The 20,127-nt window shown below is 50.5% G+C and overlaps 1 protein-coding gene and 1 long non-coding RNA gene across 4 annotated transcripts; one reads left to right on the top strand and one right to left on the bottom strand.

Moving 5' to 3' along the window:
• Positions 1-435: 435 nt before the first annotated feature.
• On the bottom strand, positions 436-7,635 carry LOC141425847 (uncharacterized). 2 transcript variants are annotated; one of them, XR_012451004.1, is made up of 3 exons: positions 7,412-7,635; positions 1,243-1,382; positions 436-605 (listed from the first exon to the last, which is right to left on the bottom strand). It is a non-coding gene; the product is annotated as an uncharacterized lncRNA (long non-coding RNA). The 2 variants fall into 2 exon arrangements; XR_012451005.1 differs by having other exon boundaries at positions 7,455-7,635.
• Positions 7,636-7,779: 144 nt separating this feature from the next.
• Cbx6 (chromobox 6) lies at positions 7,780-17,908 on the top strand. 2 transcript variants are annotated; one of them, XM_020173891.2, is made up of 5 exons: positions 7,780-7,960; positions 8,132-8,175; positions 8,328-8,393; positions 8,524-8,590; positions 12,552-17,908. In XM_020173891.2, exons 1-5 carry the CDS (start codon positions 7,892-7,894, stop codon positions 13,494-13,496), a joined length of 1,191 nt encoding a protein of 396 aa, XP_020029480.1. In that variant the 5' UTR covers positions 7,780-7,891; the 3' UTR covers positions 13,497-17,908. The 2 variants fall into 2 exon arrangements, with proteins under 2 accessions (XP_020029480.1, XP_020029471.1); XM_020173882.2 differs by having other exon boundaries at positions 7,781-7,960; positions 12,498-17,908.
• Positions 17,909-20,127: the final 2,219 nt, after the last annotated feature.

The raw sequence follows: 20,127 nt of genomic DNA, 5'->3' as shown, positions 1-20,127 counted from the left end.
GAGCCCTAGCAGGCTGCTTATCAGTTCCCAAAACAGACAATGACTAACTCATCTTCTCGGCTTACTTGCAGGTTCAAATCACATGTCTCCATCTCTGAGAAGCCCTCCAGCCTCTCCTCCTCTAGGCATGTGTCGGTCCCTTAGCCACACTTCCAAGGCATCCTGTACATACCTTTTGTGGTAGACTGAATAATGCCCCCTGACAGACGTCCACCCTAACTTCCCTTATACACCATACACATTACCCTATGGAAAAAGGGTCGCTCTGTAGACTCTGCAAACATGATTACATTAAGGGTGTTGAGACGGGAGATTGCCCTCAATTAATTATTTCAGTGGAAATAATAATTATTACAGTAATACATTATTATAATTATTATTATTACACATTATCACAACATAATCACAGAGTCCTTATGAGAAGGAAGTCAGTCAGCAGAAGGCAAAGTGGTGGCAGGAGCAGAGTTGAGTGAGGAAGCCACACGCCCAGGAAAGGCAGCAGCTTCTAGAAGTTAGATGAGGCAAAGAACAGGCTCTCTCCAAAAGGACCCTGGCCTCTCTGGGACTTGACTTCAGCTCAGTGTCACCGATTTGGGACTTCTGACCTACAGAGACATAATATAATAAGTCTGTGTCACTTTAAGTCACTAAGTTTGTGACAATTTGTTACAGCAGCTACACAAAACTAATATGCATTTATTCTGGTACTAGCCACACTATGTAGTACACACCTTTCTCACCTGACTGGGCTGGGGCAGTTTCCTGAAGGTTTTATACAAGCCAGATCTTTAACAAGGGCTCAGAAATGCTACCAAATGAATCAATGAATAGATTAATCTCTACCTGCTTCATCCTGCTGTCCTCTCCACCTGCATATGCACACATACAAAGACACACTCATTTACACAACTCACCTGCCCATCCACCCCTAGAAGGGCAGCTTTGTTCTTATACTGCAGCTCACCTTGGGCTTGTGAGCTAATAGCTGTTTCTCAGGAGCATAAAGATTTTAAGGGGGGGGTGTCATGAACACACATAAGATTGTTGTTGTATTGACTGACTGTATTGTGTTAAAGTATGGGAAATTGTTGTAATAAGAATTATTAGCTAGTGTGCATTAGGACTAAGAAACCAAACCAGAGAATGACAGGCTGATATGCAAATAACCCAACCCTAAAGTGGTTAGACAGATAACAACAATTATGAGGTCACCACCAAGCATAAAAACCCAAGCCTCATTACCACTCATCACTCGCCTCCCAAACACTGGAGACCACACTGTTGGAGCCCATCCTGAAGCTCCGACGTAGAGGCAGACGATGCTTGAGAGCACTGCCCCTTCTCCCGACGACCAGGTGTCACCGATAGACCATGAGATCGACCTGCAAATAAGATCAGCTATAAGGATTCCCCAGAGCTTGGCTGGACTCCCCTTATTGGCTAAGAAGACATCGCACGGTGAGCAAGGCTTGGGAAAGGCCTGAGTAAGTTCCTGGCTAGCTGGGGTAGAAGAGGACAGGACATTAGGATCCATGAGAGAGTGCTGTGTGGATTTGTTTGAATAAAATCCTGTTCTCTGAAGTAAGAGTCTCCTGAGTACTGCTTACCCATACTCGATTGGTAACGAACTGCTCGCAACAGGGGGTAGGGTGGGAGGAAACAGGGATTTCCCTCAAGGTACTACTTGGACAAATCTGTAGGGGTGCAGGGATGAAAAGCTGAAATTTTGATGTGGTTGTTTTGAGACTTCAAGAGTTGGTGCTGCAACAGAGAAAGGTAAGAGCCCTTTTCCTAATAAACAAGTAATGGAAGTGAGAGACAATCCTGATCCTTACACACACTTCTCCCCAACCCATCTCAGCCCCATCACAGCCACTAAAATGTATATAAGTCTTATCAAAATCATTAAGCAGAAAAGCAATTCCAGAACAGTGTAGATTGTATGATCTTATTTTGTTGAAAAATTAAATATGACCCCACCATTTGCTGCATACAAGAAACACATCTCACTGGCTTAGGGTGTCAAATATAAAGGTGGAGAAAAGTTTCCAAGCAAATGGATCCCCAAAATAGGCAGGAGTGGCTATACTCATATCAAATAAAACAGACTTCAAACCAAAATTAGAGAAGATAAATAAGGTCACTTTACATTAATAAAGGGAACAATCCATCAAGAGACGATAATAACTATTAACATACATGCACCAAACATTGGCTCACCAAATTTCATTAAACAAATACTATTGCATAAGCACAGATAGAACCCAACACAATAATTGTGGGAGACTTCAATACCCCACTCTCACCAATGGACGGGTTGTCCATATACCAAAGATCAACAAAGAAACTTCAGAATTAATCAACACTATAAATCAGATGGACTTAACACACGTCTACAGAATATTTCACCCAGCAGCTGCACAATACACATTTGTCACAGAAGCCCATGGAACTTTCTCCAAAATAGATAATATTTTAGGACACAAGCAAGTCTTAGCAAATATAAGAAAACCGAAATAACTTCCTATATCCTACCAGACCATAATGGAATAAAACTAGAACTTAAGAGCAAAAGAAGCTACAGAAAATATTTAAATACAGAAGACTGAACAATACATTGTTGAATGGCTAATGGGTCCTTGGAGAAACAAGAGGAGGAATCAAAAAGTTCCTAGAATCTAATAAAAATGAAAACCTAACCTGCCAGAACCTCTGGAGTAGAGCAAAGGCAGTGCTAAGAGGAAATTTTATAGCTATGAGAGACTAAATCAAGAAAAGCAAAGAAGGGCTGGCAGTGGCTCAAGTGATACAGCACCTGCCTAGCAGCTTGAGGCCCTAAGTTCAAACCCCAGTATCACCAAAAAACCAAAAACAACCCAGAAAGATCACAAATAGTCTAATGATGCACCTCAAACTTGTAGAAAAGCAAGAACAGGCCAAACCCCAAATTAGCAGTCAGGAAGAAATAATAAATATTAAGGCAGAAATTGATGAAATGGAGTCAGGCACAGTGGCTCAAGCCTATAACCCTAATTACTTGGGAGGCTGAGATCAGGAAAATCGCAGTTCAAGGTCAGCCCAGGCAAAATAGTTCAGGAGCCCCCCATCTCCAAAATAACTAGAGCAAAATGTACTAGAGGCATGGCTCAAGTGGTAGAGCACCTGCTTTGCAAGCATGAAGCCCTGAGTTAAAATCTTTGTACCACCAAAAAGAAAGAGAGGAGGAAGGAAGGAAGGAAGGAAGGAAGGAAGGGGGGGAGGAAGACAAGAAACCAATGAAATGGATACTAAAAACACAATATAAAGAACCAGTGAAATAAAAAGTTGGATCTTTGAAAATGTAAATAAGATTGATAAACCCTTAACCAAACTTTCCAAAAGAAGGAGGAAAAAGACACAAGTTAAAGGTGAAAAGGGGGATTATCACAGCAAATACCAATGAAATCCAGAGGATCATGAGGGAATACTCTGAAAACATGTTCTAATAATCTGGAAAATCTAGAAGACATTTATCAATTTCTAGATACATTCAACCTATCAAAATTGAACCAAGAGGATATAAACCACTTAAACAGATCTATAACAGGCAATGAGATTAAAGCAGTAATAAAGCGCCTCTGAAAAAAGAAAACCCCAGGCCCAGATGAATTCACCGCTGCATTCTACCAGACTTTTAAAGCAGAACTACTACCAATGTTCTTCAAACTATTCCATGAAACAGAAAGGAATGAACACTACGAAACTCATTCTGTGAAGCCAATATTATACTCATACTAAAACCAGATAAAGACATAACAACAGCAAAAGAGAATTATATGGGCTGGAGCATGGCTCAAGTGGCAGAGTGCCTGCTAAGCAAATATAGGGCACTAGTTCAAACTCCAGGAGAGAGAGAGAGATTGAGAGAAAGAGAGAGAGAGAGAGAGAGAGAGAGGAGTTATTGATCAATTTCTTTGATGAACACAGATGTAAAATTCTCAATAAAATGCTTGCAAATGGAATTCAACAATACATTAAAAAGATCATAAGCGGCTGGTTCAACATATGTAAATCAATAAATGTAATACAGCACATAAACAGAATCAAGGACAAAAGTCACATGATCATCTCCATTGATGCAGAAAAGGCCTTCGGCAAAATTCAGCATCCTTTCATGATAAAATCTCTGAAGAAACATACCTCAACAAAATAAAGGCTGTGTAGAAAAACCTACAGCCAACATCATGCTAAATGGGGAAAACAAAAACCATTTCCTCTAAAGTCAAGAATGAGACCAGGGTGTCCACTCTCCCCACTCTTATTCAACATAGTACTGGAATTCCTAGCCCAAGCAATAACACAAGAGAAAGAAATAAGTGATTCAAATAGGGAAGGAATAAGTCAAATCTATTTGCAGATTAAAAACCCTAAAAAGTCTATAAAAAACTCCTAGATCTGATATACACTATTGACAACATAGCAGTATATAAAATTAATGTACAAAAATCAGTAGCTTTTCTATATACTGACAATGAACAGTCTGAGAAAGAAATCAGGAAAACAATTCCATTCATAATAGTCTCAGGAAGGTAGGTGTAAACTTAATGAAGGAGGTGAAAGACCTCTACAATGAAAACTGTAAAACCTTGAAGAAAGAAATTGAAGAAGACACCAGAGGATAGAAAGACCTCCCATGTTCATGGATGGGCAGAATTAATATTGTGCAAATGACTGTGCTACTGAAAGCAATCTACAGATTCAGTGCAATGCCCATCAAAGTCTCAATGTCATTTTTTGCAGTAATAGAAATGTCCATACTAAAATTCATATGTAAGCAGAAAAGACCCAGGAAAGCAAAAGTAATCCTGAGCAAAAAGAGTAATGCTGAAGGTATCAAAATATGGACTTCAAATTATACTACGAAGTCAGAGTAACAAAAACAGCATGGTTCTGACACAAAACAGACCAAAGACTAATAGAACAGAATAGAAGATCCTGAAATAAGTCTACACAGCTACAACCAGTTGATTTTCCACAAAGGAGCCAAAAATATACATTGGAGCGATAACAGCCTTTTCAACAAATGGTGCTGGGAAAACTGATTGTCTACACTTGAAGACTGAAACTAGACCGCTGTCTCTCACCCTGTACAAAAGTCAACTCCAAATGGATCAAAAATCTCAATTGTAAGATCTAAAACATTGACACTACTACAGGAAAACACTGGAAGATATAGGCACAGGTAATTATTTTCTGAATAGGACTCCAATTTGTCCAGGAAATAAGAGTAAGAATAAGAATCAAAATTAAGAAGTTTCTGCACAGCAGGGCATCGGTGGCTCATGCCTGTAATCCTAGCTACTCAGGAGGCAGAGATCAGGAGGATCGAGGTTTGAAGCCAGCCCCGTGGAATTAATTCTGCAAGACCCTATCTCAAAAATACCTAACACAAAAAAAGGCTGGTGGAGTGGCTTGAGGTGTAGGCCCTGAGTTCAAACCCCAATACCATAAAAAAACAAAAAAGTTTCCGCACATTAAAGGAAACAATTACCACACTCAAAAGACAACACATGGAATGGGAGAAAATCTTTGCCAGTTATTCAATGGATAAAGGATTAATATCCAGAATATACAAAGAGTTCAAAGAAACTAAACAACAAAAGAACAAACAATCCAATTAATAAATGGGCAAATGAATAGACAGTTCTCAGAAGTAGAAACAGGTAATAAATACATGAAGAAACATTCAGCATCCTTAGACATGAAGGAAATGCAAATCAAATCTACCCTGAGCTTCCATCTCAGCCCAGTCAGATTGGCCCTCATCAAAAGACAACAAATGCTGGTGAAGATATGGGGGAAAGGGACCCTCATTCACTGTTGGTGGAAATGTAAACTAGTGCAACCACTGTGGAAATCAGTATGGAGGTTCCTCAGAAAGCTAAAAACAGACTTATCTTATGACCCTGCCATAGCACTCTTGGGCATTTATCCAAAGAGGTGTAAATCAATGCAGAAGAGAGACACCTGCACACCCATGTTTATTGCAGTTCTTCTCACAATAGCCAAACTGTGGACTCAGCCTAGATGCCCAACAAGGATGAATGGATAAAGAAAACATGGTATCTGTGTGCATGTGTGGGTGCGTGTGTACGTTGGAGTATTATTCAGCCATAAAGTGAAATTATCCCATTTTCAGGAAAATGGATGGAACTGGAGATCAACTGAGCAAGAAAAACCAAGCTCTAAAAGCTAACAGCACGTTTTCACTCATTTGTGGAATCTAGACCTAAAATGATGATGATGAGATATGAATGTTAAAGAGGGACTGTGGGGGGGGGTCAGCGGGGAGGGGGGGAATGATGAGGGGATTATCGGGGAAGGGGCGGGGGGGGGGAGGAGGAGGAAAGGCTATTGATGGGTGAAGAGGATCAAAGTACCTATTTCTCGCTCTCTGTCTATATATGAAGATAGTGTAATGAGACCCACAAAACACTGAAAAAGTGGGGAGGACGCAGGGGAGTTAAAAGAAAGGGGGGGTGAACTTGTTCAAAGTACACCGTACACATTCATGGAATTAAACCCCCTCGTACCTTCAATGTATGTAATTAAAATTAAAACATTTTTTAAAATGTAAAAACAAAATTAAATATACAATGTATATACATACAATGTATATACGTGTGCATATATTCATCTTGGCGCGTGTTTAGGCGTTGAACAGGGAGGTGTAGAAGATGGCGACGTTAATGGTTTTATGGAGATTAGGACAGTCGGCTTCTTATTATCTGTATGTTTTTTTAAAAATTTGTTTTGCAAAGAACAAGACTATCGACGTAATGGAAAATAAAATTTAAATAATTCCAAAACAAAAGGAATGGAAGGTTTTCTGTGTCAGAGCTACTTTTTGTCTTCAGGGACAGCCCCAGATCTCGCAGTCCCTCCCCGAATGGGAAGCTGGGGTCTGGTCTCCCCGAGAGCAATGGCGGAGCCATCAGCGGAGCAGCTGGCTGCAGGCCAGTGGTGTGGCGAGGGGCCCGGGAATCAGAACACAGATATCTCGGTTTCTGCCAAGTGACCCCACGACGACCCGCTTTGGACCAATATGAGGTGCGTGTCCGTTCTCGCCTCGGCCTCTCCCTCTCCCCAGGCCCAAGCAGCAGTGTCCACCCTGCCTCCTGGATGAGGACAGGTGCTGCCCAGGACCGCGGCTGGAGACCGAATGCCCAAGATCACCTCGGCCCCTCCTGGCCGGCATCCCACCTTTCCTGTGGTGCGTTTTTGTTTTAACTCATCTGAACTGGTTACAAAACCACACTCCCACGAATACATAAATAATGGATAAGCGGGGGGGGGGGGTGATGTTTTAAAGAAATTCCCGCAAGGCCTGGCAAAGCAACAGCAAATGCATTTCTGCTGTATCATATTTAACTGTTTGGAGGATGCGCGGCGACTGTGGAGACTCCAGTGCTCACCGCATTTCGCGGTCCGGGCCCTGGCAAGACTTGATCGGGGGGTCCAAAGGAGGGGAGAAGGTGGCAGCGATCGGAGGCCGGGAGCTGCAGGGGAGGAACGTAAGACCGCACTGTGTCTAGTCTGGCTTGGCGCAAGCCAAGCATCCACCAGTCTCCCGCCCCAGCTCCAGCCGCTAGGCGAGGCCCCTTTAAGAGCCAGTGCGCGCCCCCGCCCCGCCAGCTCTCACTTTCCCTAGCAACCGCCCCGGGGGAGGGGGAGGTCCTGGCAACAGCGCGTTGGCCAGGACGGTCACGTGACGGCCCGCAGCTGGAACGCGAGCGCGCGTCTCGCCGCGCGCCCGCCCGCCGGGGCCTGTGCGCTGCGGCGCGTGCGCGAGCGGTGCAGCACCGGTCGCGGGAGCTGGGAGTATTATGGGCTGTGGGTGCCGCTGAGCAAGATGGAGCTGTCTGCAGTGGGCGAACGGGTCTTCGCGGCCGAATCCATCATTAAACGGCGGATCCGCAAGGTGAGTCCTTTTTCCGGACGGGCCATCGCTCCCTGCGTCCGGGTCCGGGTCTCTGGGCCCTCGGGGCAAAGCGGTCCCGCTAGCCCGGGTCGCTCGGCCACCCCCTTGCCGCCGCCTCCTCGCCTCCCTGCATCCTCCCCAACCCCCCTCTTTTTTCTTTCTGTTTTTCAGGGACGTATCGAGTACCTGGTGAAATGGAAGGGGTGGGCGATCAAGTGAGTGTCGCGGGGTCCAGGGCGGGGGGGAGGGGAGGCAGCGGGCACCGGGCCTTCTCGGGGGGGGGGGGGCGGTGCGCGTGTTTGCTGCTTCGCCCTGTTCCTCTGCCTCTCAGATGTTCATGTTATTTTGTGCATGCGTGACTCGGCAGGTACAGCACTTGGGAGCCCGAGGAGAACATCCTGGACTCGCGGCTCATCGCAGCCTTCGAGCAGAAGTGAGTTGGGGAAGCTGGCAGGCAGGCAGGCGCGGCGGGGCGCCGCGCGGGGAAGCGGGAGAGCGGGGGAGGGTCGGGGCGTGGGGCCGGGAAGGGGCTCTTTTTAATCTCTGGCGTTTCTCGGCCGCAGGGAGAGGGAACGTGAGCTGTATGGGCCCAAGAAGAGGGGACCCAAACCCAAAACTTTCCTTCTGAAGGTAACCTGGCCCAGCCCCAGCAGCCCCCTCTCGGGCCCCCAGCGCTGCACGGGGCCTGGAGGGAGGGACAGATCCGCGACTGGCGGGCCTTCCAGAGGGGCCCTAGCTGGGCAGAGGGTGGTTGTGAGCCCCCGACAAGCCCCTGGCAGCAGCCGTGGCCAGTTCCAGCAAGAGAAACCTGGGAGTGGGGACTAATCCTCCATGACGATCCCAGGGTCTGGGGGACTTTCAGGGCTTCAGGAAGAGGGTGGGTGAGGCAGGTGGGGGATGCCCACGAGGAAGGGGATGGCACGGCTGTTTCTGCTGGCGAGACCCCCTCGCCTCCCCCAGTCTTAAGCACTTGGGGCTGTGTCCAGAGTTAGAGTCACAGGAGAGCGTGGGCCCACTTCCTGCCAGGGTATCTGGAGAGGCACTTGGAGGACCACCTGCCTCCCAGCCCTCAGCTGCCCACCTCAGGATGTATTCATCATCTCCCCTCCTCACTCGAGGGCCCAGTTTGAGTTTGACCTTAAAGCACTTCAACTTGAGTTTATCACCCAGGCTAGCCCACCAACTTCAGGACCCTGAGCCTCAGTTTACCCCCAATCTTGCTGTTTCTGGCAGTTCTAATGAGGATGGGGTGTGGCGTGTGGTGAAGCACAGTCTGCTTTCCTTGGCAAAGGAGGGAAGAATTTCCAGAGGAAACCATCTTGGGGGTTTGAGTATTTATTTTATTTAATGAGAAAGAACAGGGTGGAAAAAGGAGGGCAAGGTGTCCACCCAAGGCAAGGCAGCAGATGGGACTCACTGAGCCACTTCAGTCACCCTAAAGGCTAAGGATGTCTCAGGGCCCCTTCCCACCCAATTTTGTTGCATTTGGCACCAGGACAGGGAGGACTCTGTAGAAGAGACTGCCGAATGCAGGACCTCAGAATCCCCACTTTGTCCAAAAGACTCAAAGCCAGTGAAGGTGGGGTGGACCTGTCCAGCCCGCCCCGACCCCTCCCCCAGCCAAAGGATTGTGCATGTGTAAGGGCTTGCTTTGGACTTAAAGCAGAAGTGGAAAAAAAAATACTGGGTTCCACAATTCCATATTTCTGTAGCCCCGGCCCCCAACCGTGGCACATCCTAAGCGATCAGTGGAGCGACCTTAACCCTGATGCTTGCGGGTAGGGAGGGGTGGGCGGAGCAGCTGTAAGGCTTGGTGGTCTGCGTGACACCAGGCTCACAGCGCAGCTGGAGCGCCCTCTCGCGACGAGACGAGTAATAGTCGTATTCACAAAATGCCCTGTTTTTTATTTTTTTATCCCCTTTAATTCTCTCAGCAATCCCATGAAGTGGGGAGTATTATCTCCATTTCACGGATGAAGAAATCGAGGGGGAAGTGGCTTACCCGAGGGCCCACCACCCAGTTTTCCTGGCTTCATCCCTTTTCTTCGTCTTGTCCCTGGGGAAATACGTGACAAAGGAGGTTGATGGACACACAGGAAGTGTGAAGGCTGCAGAGTGGGTGGGGCAGGGGATGGAGCAGTAGATGGTAGCACCTTGATGCACACGTTCCGAAATGGTGGATGAGAGTGGCAGGGATTCTTGGGAGGGCTGTGGAGACAACTTGGACTGAACCTGTTGCTCCGTGGTCACTGAGAGCCATGTACAAAGTCAGGAAATGGCACTTGGCTGCTGGGACCTACTTTGAAGGCAAGGGGAACCCAAGAAGTAGGCTCCATTATCCCCATCTCACACGTGGGAGAAGAGATCAAAGAGGTTAAATAATTTGGCCACAGTCACAGAGAGTCCACAGCAGAGTCTAGACAGCATCTAAAGTACACTCCAAACTCTCGGGGCCACCTGTCACCGAGTACCATTTATTCACCAGACAGATATTATAAAAGCAACATTTAAGAATTACAATATTTCATAGAAAATTTGGAAAGCACACTAGAAAGATGATTGCTCAGAAGCTGGTGTTCGTGGATAAATTCACCATGAGCTGGGTACTTGCTGTGTGCAGGCATGCACTTAGTAGCTGCCCTATATGTGCAGTTATCACAGAAGTAGCATTCTGTGGCAGGTGCTGTTAGGATTATACACGTTAAGAAAGTGAGGCACAGGGAGGTCATCCTGGGTCTGCCATTTGCACACACACTGCCCCTCCTCCAGGGACTGGCTGTCACCGCCGGACTCCTGTAGAAACTAGTTACAGAGATCAGGGAACACTCAGGCAAGATGTAGGGGAGAAAGCACCAGCCCCCAAGGTCAGAGAGAGTGGACGTCCCTTAAGCTCATGTTGAAGTGTACCTGCAGTAAGGCCCTGCTTTTCAGGCCAAAGGAAGCCTGTCCTTTTTCCTGCCTTAGTCTGGGAAGGGGTGTGAGGAGCCCAGTCTCTGGGGAGCCCTAGGAACTGGCAGCATTGGTCTATGTGCTGCCACCTAGTGGCCAGTAGGATTGTTGACAAGCATCCCTGAGAGGCCCCAACTGGTGGGAAGGACCAGATGTGGAGTGAGGGTCACATGCTAAACAAGACACCCTGGGGTTGCAGTCCAACGGTCTGGTCTCGTCTGAGGGTACGCAGGCTGCTTCTCACGTACTGGTAAGCATCCAGCACTGTGGGGAGAGGGAGGTGAGAGACCCCCAAATCTCAGATTCCTTGGGATCTTCACTGACTGATGGTGAGAATGAGTCTTTCCTCTCTGCCCCCACCGTCTGCCACCTGGATGGTGGCAGTCACCACCTCACTATGCTCTCTGTCCCCAGCCATGGCTGTCAGCCCTCCACCACTGCATCCTCTCACACTGCTGGGGCTTGGCCTTGGGGCTGTCTCTGCCTCCACCACTGGCCTGTCTTCCCAGGCCACCAGCCCTGGAACTGCCTGGGTGCTCAGTCAGGACCTGGACTCTCCAGCTTCAGGACTAGCCTTGGTATCACATACTCCACATCTGGATTCTGGATCCTCAACTACTCCTCTAGGTCACTGTCCTCTCTGCATTGCACCTAGTCATTCTGCCTTCTGCCTGCGGGTGTCCCCTCCATGAGAGAATGCAGCACCCATGAGAGAATGTAGACCTGAGCAGCTGACCTTGACAATTGAGTGTCAATGAATTCCAAAGCCTAGGCCCTGCTACATCCTAGATCTCCTAGGATGACATAGCAACTGAGGAGTCACAACTCATAGAGCTTTCAAGAGATCTGTAGCTGGAAGGACAGCTGCCTGGCTGCCCACAGACCATTGTGGCACAGAGAATATGGAATGGTAGAGCCCACCTGTAGATCCGTGTCCAGTCCTGTCTAACCAGGCTTTGGAATTCATTGGCACCAATTCACTCACTGAGCCACACACTGGGCAGGCAGGTGAAGCAGACCAAGGAGGGCAAGGGTGGGCTGTGAGCACAGAGGAGGAGCCCAGAGGGTAGGGGTTCTGTCTAGATGATAATCACAGGGGAAATAGGCTGGAGCTGGAAATTGGCCAAATAAGAGGCAGGAAAGCACTGGGAACACGGCAAGTAGGTGGACAGGGCTGGAAGATGGGGAGCAGAAAAATTGCCTCTCCTTCCTATCATAGAGAATTGGTCCCAGGCCTGGCTTCAGTCCTTCACAGAGGAGGTTGGTAGGGGTTCTGTGGAAGGGCCCTCCTGGTGTAGAGTCTGATGGTTGTGCAGAGCAGCAAAGGCAGCCTCTAGAGCTGTCTCTGTCCCTGGGGACTAACGACTCAGCCAGCAGAAGTTGTGGGAAGGAGAAAAAGACCCGGTCTTAAGAACGGGGCGTGATCTTGAGAACTTGTGTTGTCTCACCTCCCTGGACCTGTTTCCTTTTCTAAGCCGGGGTCGTAAGTCTCATTGGTTTTCTGACGTGCTGTTTACCGAGAGACTGTGCTTAGGCCTGGAAGGCACAGGGGTGTCCGGAGGTCCCACCCACGCCCCTCTGCCCGCAGGCCCGGGCCCAGGCGGAGGCCCTCCGCCTCAGTGACGTGCATTTCTCTGTCAAGCCGAGTGCCAGCGCCTCCTCGCCCAAGCTGCACTCCAGCGCCGCCGTGCACCGGCTCAAGAAAGACATCCGCCGCTGCCACCGCATGTCCCGCCGCCCCCTGCCCCGCCCAGACCCTCAGGGGGGCAGCCCTGGCCTGCGCCCGCCCATCTCGCCCTTCTCAGAGACCGTGCGCATCATCAATCGTAAAGTGAAGCCTCGGGAGCCCAAGCGGAACCGCATCATCCTCAATCTGAAGGTGATCGACAAGGGCCCGGGCGGAGGTGGCGCGGGGCAGAGTGCTGGGGCGCTCGCGCGCCCCAAAGTCCCCTCCCGGAACCGCGTCATCGGGAAGAGTAAGAAGTTCAGCGAGAGCATCCTCCGCACCCAGATCCGCCACATGAAGTTTGGCGCCTTCGCGCTGTACAAGCCCCCGCCCGCCCCTCTGTCGCCCCCGCCCGCAGGCAAGGCTGAGGTCACCGCCTCCCCAGGCCCGGGGCTACTACTGCCCGCCTCAGCCCCCACCGCCCCCTACGATGCCCGCAGCTCCAGCTCTTCTGGTTGCCCTTCGCCCACGCTGCAGTCCTCTGACCCCGATGATGCGCCGCCTAAGCTACTCCCCGAGACCATGAGCCCAAATGCCCCCGACTGGCGCGAGCCCGAGGTGCTCGACCTGTCCATCCCCCCGGAGTCGGCAGCCACCGGCAAGAGGGCACCTTCTGATGTCACTACTGCTGCTGGCCAGGCACTAACCACAGTTCCAGAGTCCGCTGGTGCCTCCGAGCCAGAGGCTGGTGACTGGCGCCCTGAGATGTCACCCTGCTCCAATGTGGTCGTCACTGATGTCACCAGCAACCTCCTGACGGTCACTATCAAGGAGTTCTGCAACCCTGAGGATTTCGAAAAGGTGGCTGCTGGGGTAGCAGGTGCTGCAGTCGGAGCTGGCAGCAGTGGGGTGAGCAAATAAGGGTGCTCCCCCAACAAGGGGGGTGGGGGGGGGCTCTTTTGCCCCAAATCACACTTGTGCTCCCTTCCTGCCCCTGCCCTCAGACCTGTCTGCCTGTGCTTTGCTTGTCTCAAATGGCTGGGTGTTTGTTGACCCAGGGATGGGATGGGCAGTTGCCCCCCACCAAGGCCAGTAGGCTGGGCAGTCCAGGACTGGATTAGGGCTGGGGCAGGGAATGGGCACCAAGGAGTGCTCAACTCCTGTCTTTTGGCACTGTCCTTGCCCATGCACTATGGGGCCCACTGGGTGGTTTCTGGGGAACCCTAAAACCTGGGGTTCACCTGCCCTCACCTACATCCTACCTTGTCTCTGCCTAGCTTGCTTCTTGCTCTCATGTATAAGCATCTGGTCACTAGGTGCTAACCCAGCAGCTGCAGGGCTTCCTGCCTGTATGGCATCACCCCAGATTAGAGTGAAGGATGAGGCCAGATGGCCCTTCCTTCTACACCATCAAGGGTGGCAGCAACTGGGCCAGAGATCCACTTCCCTGGCTACCTGCTTTTGGGCCAGGCCTTTGTGCCCCCTACCCTATTTCTTCCCGGAGCCCCTCTTGAAGTTGGAAGGAGCTGGTGCAGATACACCCTGCTGGAGCTTCTGGGCACCTAAAGGCCCTTCAGTTCTCGATCAAAGGTGCTACAAGAACCTGTTGTGGGAACTTCTAGCTGTGCATGTGCATCAGCCCCCTTGGTGTGTTTGTGTCTCCACATGTGCAGTGGGTGCTGGGCCCCAGCTTTCCCCTTGGCTCAGACAGTGTCATTGAAGGCTGGGCTCAGCCCTCCCTCACTAGCAGGGCCTGGCGTGGTTGGGTTCAGAGAGTTCTCTGTGGAGGCCACTAAGCCTCTCCTCTTGGTCCAGGTATGCTGGGTGTGCCAAGCCCTCGGGCCCTTCTCCTTGGGGTGGTCAGCCCCACAGTTGGGTCTTCACTGTAGACCTGGCATGGTGGTGATAGTGGTAGAGAGAGGGAGCCCTGCTCCAGCCTACCTTCCTCCAGGTGTTTGGGGAGGAAAGAGGAGGCCTGGAGATCTCCTGGGGGTCTTCACCTTCTCCCACCCATCTCGGTTGCTTCTGGCCGCTGAGGCTTTCTCATAGCCCAGCCCGCTCGAAACATCGGGAGGCCTTGGATGCCCTGGGCAGCATCTGTTGCTCTCTGCTGCCAGGGAGCTGAGGCATCCATGCCAGTGGCAGAGACCAAAACCCCACTTTTAGGCTGGGCCTGGGAGGGTAGGCAGGCCAGAGGAGAGAGACCACAGAGGGACCTGTGTTCAGGAGAGCCAGGGTATCTCTCTGGGGTAGGGGGCATGGGTGGCATGTTTCTGTGTGTGACTGGAGCAAGTCTCCAGTGTGCACAGCCATTGGTACCCGCTCAGAAGCATGATGGCAAAAAGCATGTGGAGGGCAGAAAGGGAAGCAATCAGATGACAGCATGTTGGTCCCTTAAGGGGGAGCCCCTGCCAGGGACTCAGCATAGCTCCCGACCCTCCCTGCTCCAGGGTATAGAACAGGGGCCCTTACAGGGTTTGAGGGGCAACACTCCTGGGTTCTCCACCCCCCCACCCTTTGTGTTGGCTCCAAGACCGTCCAAGTGCCAATTGGCTTTTCCCCAAAATAAGGGCTGGTATTTCTCCTCTGTCCTTAGAGGTGATTTCCCCCGACCCCCTCCCAGGTGTGCTGCCACCTGGGTGCCAGTTACAGGTGTTTCCAGAGACCATAGAAATGTGTTTTCCTGAGAGTCTGTGTCATTCGTGACTTTTTTTGTAAAGAAGTTGTGTTTTCAGAGGTGATTTTATGATGGAAAGTGAAAGAATTAGTTTTTCAAAAAAAAAAAAAAAAAGCAAAAAAAGAGGAAAAAAATAGAAAAAAAATATTGTGGGATTCCTAAGGGACTTGCGGGGAGTGGGGGGGAAAGAGATATTTAAAGAGAACATAGTAGCACTGCGATTGCACAGGTGAGGTGGCAATGTGAGGAATGGGGGAGGGGAGGCCTGGGCCTGATTGCCGGGTCCCCTGGGGTCTCAGGCACCCTGGAGACATTCTGGCCACCCTCCTTCTTTGTCCCCAGGCAGGGTGAGCCTTCCCTGCTGACCCAGGCCCAGACTTCCACTCCATTCCTTGAGCAAAGGGAAAGATGACAGCTCCCAAGGGAGCTAGCTAGAATTTTTTGGGGGGAGGCAAGCAAAGGGAGGCTGGGGAGGGGGCCGGGCCTTGCCTCGTTGGCAATTTTCTCCAGGAATGCTGGTGAGTAGTAATTTGGTTTTTTTGCTCACCTCCATTCTTTTGCCAGCTTGTGGGGCCATGTGGTCCCCGATACCACCACTCCATGGGGGGCAGCTCCCCCAGTCACCCCAAAGACCGTGACACCACTGAGAGAAGCTGTGGGCCCTCGTAGAGACTCTTTAGATGCTGGCTGACTGGGATAGCTGGAAAGAAGGGAAGGCCTTTCATGGTGGGTTGTTGCCCTGGGCCCCAGCCTGGACAGCCCCACTCCTGCCTGTGTGTGTGCATGTGCACACTGCCTCAAGGCCTGTGGCTGCCCTAGGATCAAGAGCAAGGGGAACCCTCCTTCCTGGTCCCAGGCTGCCTGCTGGCCGACATGCCCTGGCCACTCCCTCTCCCATTTGCACGGATCAGCCTCCTTCACCCTTTGCTGCTTTTCCATTTGCCTAATTACCAAGCAGAAGTTGCAGCCTGGTTTGCTTTATTTTTGTATGTGAAATAATGCCCCCTTCCTGTGTTCGATTTTGGGTGGACATTGGTCATGTCCCCTTAAATGTAGCCCCCCCCCATGTGTCATAGGAAACACGTGAGGCCTGATGTCTCTGGTGTGAGATGGAAAATTGGGGCCTGTCCCTATCTGGTTTCCCTCTCTGACCCCTCTGCCTTTCTGTGAAAGGGCTGTGCTGTATAGCAAGGCCTTGCGAGAAGCACTTTGGTGCTCCATGTTGCTGGCAGTGGGGCCTCCAGCCACCCACAGTCCCTGCAGAAGGGTCACGGTCAAAATGAGCCTCCTCCTTCCTCAGATCTGGGAAGAGGTGATGACCAAGTCCCCAGCCTCAGTGGGAAGAGGGTAGAGTGGGAGGGGTCGCCCCATTTCAGAGGGGGCAAAGCTGCTTCACTGGGATAACATGGCAAGCTGAGAGCCCAGGCTGTCCCATGCTTTAGATAAAAAAAAAATAATAATAAGGTAGGAACCCTGGGGCCAGCACAATGCCAGCGGGCAGATCTCTGACCTGGAGTGCCAGACCAGTAGGCCTGCCCAAAAGTCATCCAGAAGCGAAACTGGGTCAGTCAAGGGGCCTAGACTGCTGCCAGCCTCTCTGGCCCCTTGGACGGAAGAGGACGCACCCCTTTTCCTCACTTTGTTTGTTTTTGTTTTTGCACTTCGCCCACGCTGGACGGTGGAGCCCCGCTGGCCAGTTCCACTCTCGGGCTCCCATGCACTCGCCCAAGGCAGCCTCTTTGAGGATTGTATGGTTCAAGGAATCACTTTTTAAAAGAAAAAAGGAAGTTTAAGGGTTTTAGTTTTTCTCTGTCTGCACCTCCTCTCAATGCAGAAAGCATAGAAATAGGGGTTAACATTCTGGGAAAGGCTCCCTGCCCGCCCCCCTTTTGCCCACTGTCACCAAGATGCGGAAGTAGGGAGCTAGTCCCCCCATCCTTGAAGGAGTCAAGACTGCATTCCAACAGTGAGTGCCTTCTGTATGCAGAGGATCAGCTAGGCAGTGGGGGGCTGGCGGTATCATGGGGAGCATGCTCCCCAGAGGCTAGTCTAAGGAGTGGAGACTTTGCCTAGACCGGAGGGGGATGTAGACGTCTTTTTGTTGGTTTTAATTTAAATTTAAAAACACAAAAGCCTAAAGAAATATGTATCTTATAATTTTGTTTAATTTTTGCAAAGCTCATTTAGTGAATTGTGCACGAATGAATTCTATATATATAAAATATACGTATATAACTCTATATTTGGGGAGGGGCACTGCCTCTGTATTCTGTCTCGCATTTCAATATGATGTGTTGTTGCCTTTGTCTGTGGTTCAACCATCCAGCTCCCAGCTGGCTAAACCTTGCCTCCAGTGGTTGAAGACGGGAGCATAGTAGGACTGGCAGGAGATGGGAATGAGGATGCCACCCCACAGGGGACGGGTCTCCCAGTCCACCCTGCCCCTCCCCGGTGAAGACTTCGGGTGGGGATGATGGCTTACTTTGGGTGTGGGTTCTGTTTTGGGCTCAGTGGATTCTGGGCCAGGGGAGAGTGGGTTCGTGCTGATTACTCTGTCTTGTACGTTTTGTTCTGCTGCTTTTCAATATTGTATCGATGCCAGGAAAGGGGAGTGAAAAGCCTCTTTTCACTCCCAAATAAATTGTCACATTCCGAAGCTAAGGCCCCGCCAGGCTGGGGTGTGTCTGTCTCATTTCTACCCAGCCGCTGCAGAGAGAAGCCAGGTCCCTGTCCTGCACTGGCAGCATCTGGCTAGCCCTCACCCACTCCAAGTCCTTCCTGAAGGAGCTGAGCCAGGCCTGCAGGACATCTTGGCCAGTAGCTCCTAGAGCCTGCAGCCTGGATAGTGATAAGTAGGCTGATGCATGGTGAGAGTGGGAGGGCTGGGGGTCACTCCCCTGCCTGCGCCCCCCATTGAAATAACAGCACCCACAGACAGGAAAGGACTGTGGCATTGTCACCCCAGAGCCCAGGAGTCTACAGGCCCCTGCCAGAGGTCCCCACAGTTCGGGATCATGTGTTTTGGTCACAAGGAGAGGTCCCTCCCAACTCAGAGAGTGGGGCACTTCACATCTGTTCTGGACACTGTTGAGTCTTCCCTTAAGACACAAGGAACCCCACCCCACTCCCCAGCACCCTCAGATTCAGGCCTTACATCCGTACTCCCTTCTCTGCCTGCCTCCTCCCTCTCCACCCTTCTTATGCTGTCTAGGGACTGCTCCCAAGCATCCCTTCCACTTGCCCTGACTCCTCCCTAACACCAGTTTGGGGTCTTGTTCCCCCTCCGAAGGGAAGGGCCGGTCTCCCCGCTACCTGCAGATCAGAGCTTGTGCCTGGCACAGAGTAGGTCCTCACTCACTTCTTCTCTGCCACCAAGCTCCGTCCTCAACTGACATGACAGCAAACTGCAGCGGCTGAGGCAGACTAGAGACCCCATGGCTCTTCCAGCTATTCAGCACTGTCAGTGTCCCTGGCCTGGGGCCAGCAAGACCAATGGGAGTGCTTCTCTACCTAAAATTGTTCCTGGATATGGCAGCCACAGAATCTGGGGCAGGCAGGTAGCCAGGGACCCACAGGTATACTGACAGGCAGAGGAGGCCTGTCATACAGCCACCTCCTGGTTATCTCAAACACCAGTCTTCATGTTCTACTCCCAGAAATTCCTCTTTTGGTACTTATTTTTAAAAAACCAGTGTACCTACTACCTGCCAGGCACTGTGAGCACCTCTGTCATCCCTTGCCAGAGCCCATGTCTATGAGTCATGAGCAAATGTTCTGGTCACGACAGAGAGGCAAAGGGACCAACTACTTCATTTGCCTGAAGTGGCCCACCTCTCATGGGTAGCATCCACACTTGTTCTAGGCCTGTCTTGGGGACCAGAGACACAGAGGCTGCCCTTGGGAGGCAGGTGCACCCACAGAGTAGTCATCCTGTCCCTTGTCTCAAGTCCTGACACCACTAAGCACTGTTGGTTGGTTGAGAGTCTGATGGTGACCATGGGGAATCCAGGCTTTGTAGTGAGGCTCAGCGCTGGCTGGCTGAGAACACGCAGACTCAGAGAGGCTGGCATCTCATCTGATAAGAGGCAGCTGCAATGTGAGTAGGTTTGTCTGCCAAGCAGTGCTCTACCTGGCCCACCATTACCTCTCCCTGTTCCTGGGCCTCATCCCAAGAGTAGGGTCAGTGATTGGGTGAAAGTCAAGCTTGGGGCAAAGTGAGGAATAGGGGTTGGCATGGGGTGTGATTGGCTATTTTTGCAAAACTACTTCGTCATTCTTTTGTGTTTTGGGGTGGTTTTTGTTTATTTGCTTTTGGCTGTACTGTGGATTGAACTCAGGCCCCCACGCTTGCTAGGCAATCACTGTTACTACTTGAGCCAAGCCCCTAGCCCTTTTGTTTTTATTTTGCTTTTCACATAGGGTCTCCCACTAACTTTGCTTGGGCCAGCCTCAAACTGCAGTCCTCCTGTTTCTGCCTGCCAAGTAGCTGGGACCACAGGTGTACCCCACAGTGAGTCTCTTAACTTTTTGCCCAGACTTAGTCCTCCTATCTCTGCTTCCTGAGTAGCTGGAATTTACAGACATGCAACACCATTCCTGGCCCTACTTTGTCATTTTTTTTTTTAGAAGCTAAAACTTTATTTTTATTTAATTTTTTTTGGGTGGTGGTGGTACTGGGGTTTGAACTGAGGACCTTGATCTTTCCAGGCAGGTGCTCTCCATTTGAGCCATGCCTCCAGCCTTTAATGGGTTTTTTTTTCAGTCCTTGTCAAGCTGTGCCTGTAGTGAAAGGGGAAGAGAGAGAGACTACATCAAAATGTTGACTCCCCTCCTGAGCCAGATAAGGAGCCTGTGAGCTGGTCCTGTGCCTCCTTT

This window comes from Castor canadensis, chromosome 8 (assembly GCF_047511655.1).
Source record: "Castor canadensis chromosome 8, mCasCan1.hap1v2, whole genome shotgun sequence".
NCBI lineage: Eukaryota > Metazoa > Chordata > Mammalia > Rodentia > Castoridae > Castor > Castor canadensis.
Note: the sequence above shows the minus strand (reverse complement) of the source record. Positions and strands in the feature narration are given on the sequence as shown.

Excerpts from the sequence above, each read along its gene's own strand:
- Cbx6 (XM_020173882.2), top strand. The coding sequence starts at position 7,892 with ATGGAGCTGTCTGCAGTGGGCGAACGGGTCTTCGCGGCCGAATCCATC. Across the intron at positions 7,961-8,131 it reads TTAAACGGCGGATCCGCAAG|GGACGTATCGAGTACCTGGT; the intron begins GTGAGTCCTTTT and ends TCTGTTTTTCAG. Across the intron at positions 8,176-8,327 it reads TGGAAGGGGTGGGCGATCAA|GTACAGCACTTGGGAGCCCG; the intron begins GTGAGTGTCGCG and ends GTGACTCGGCAG.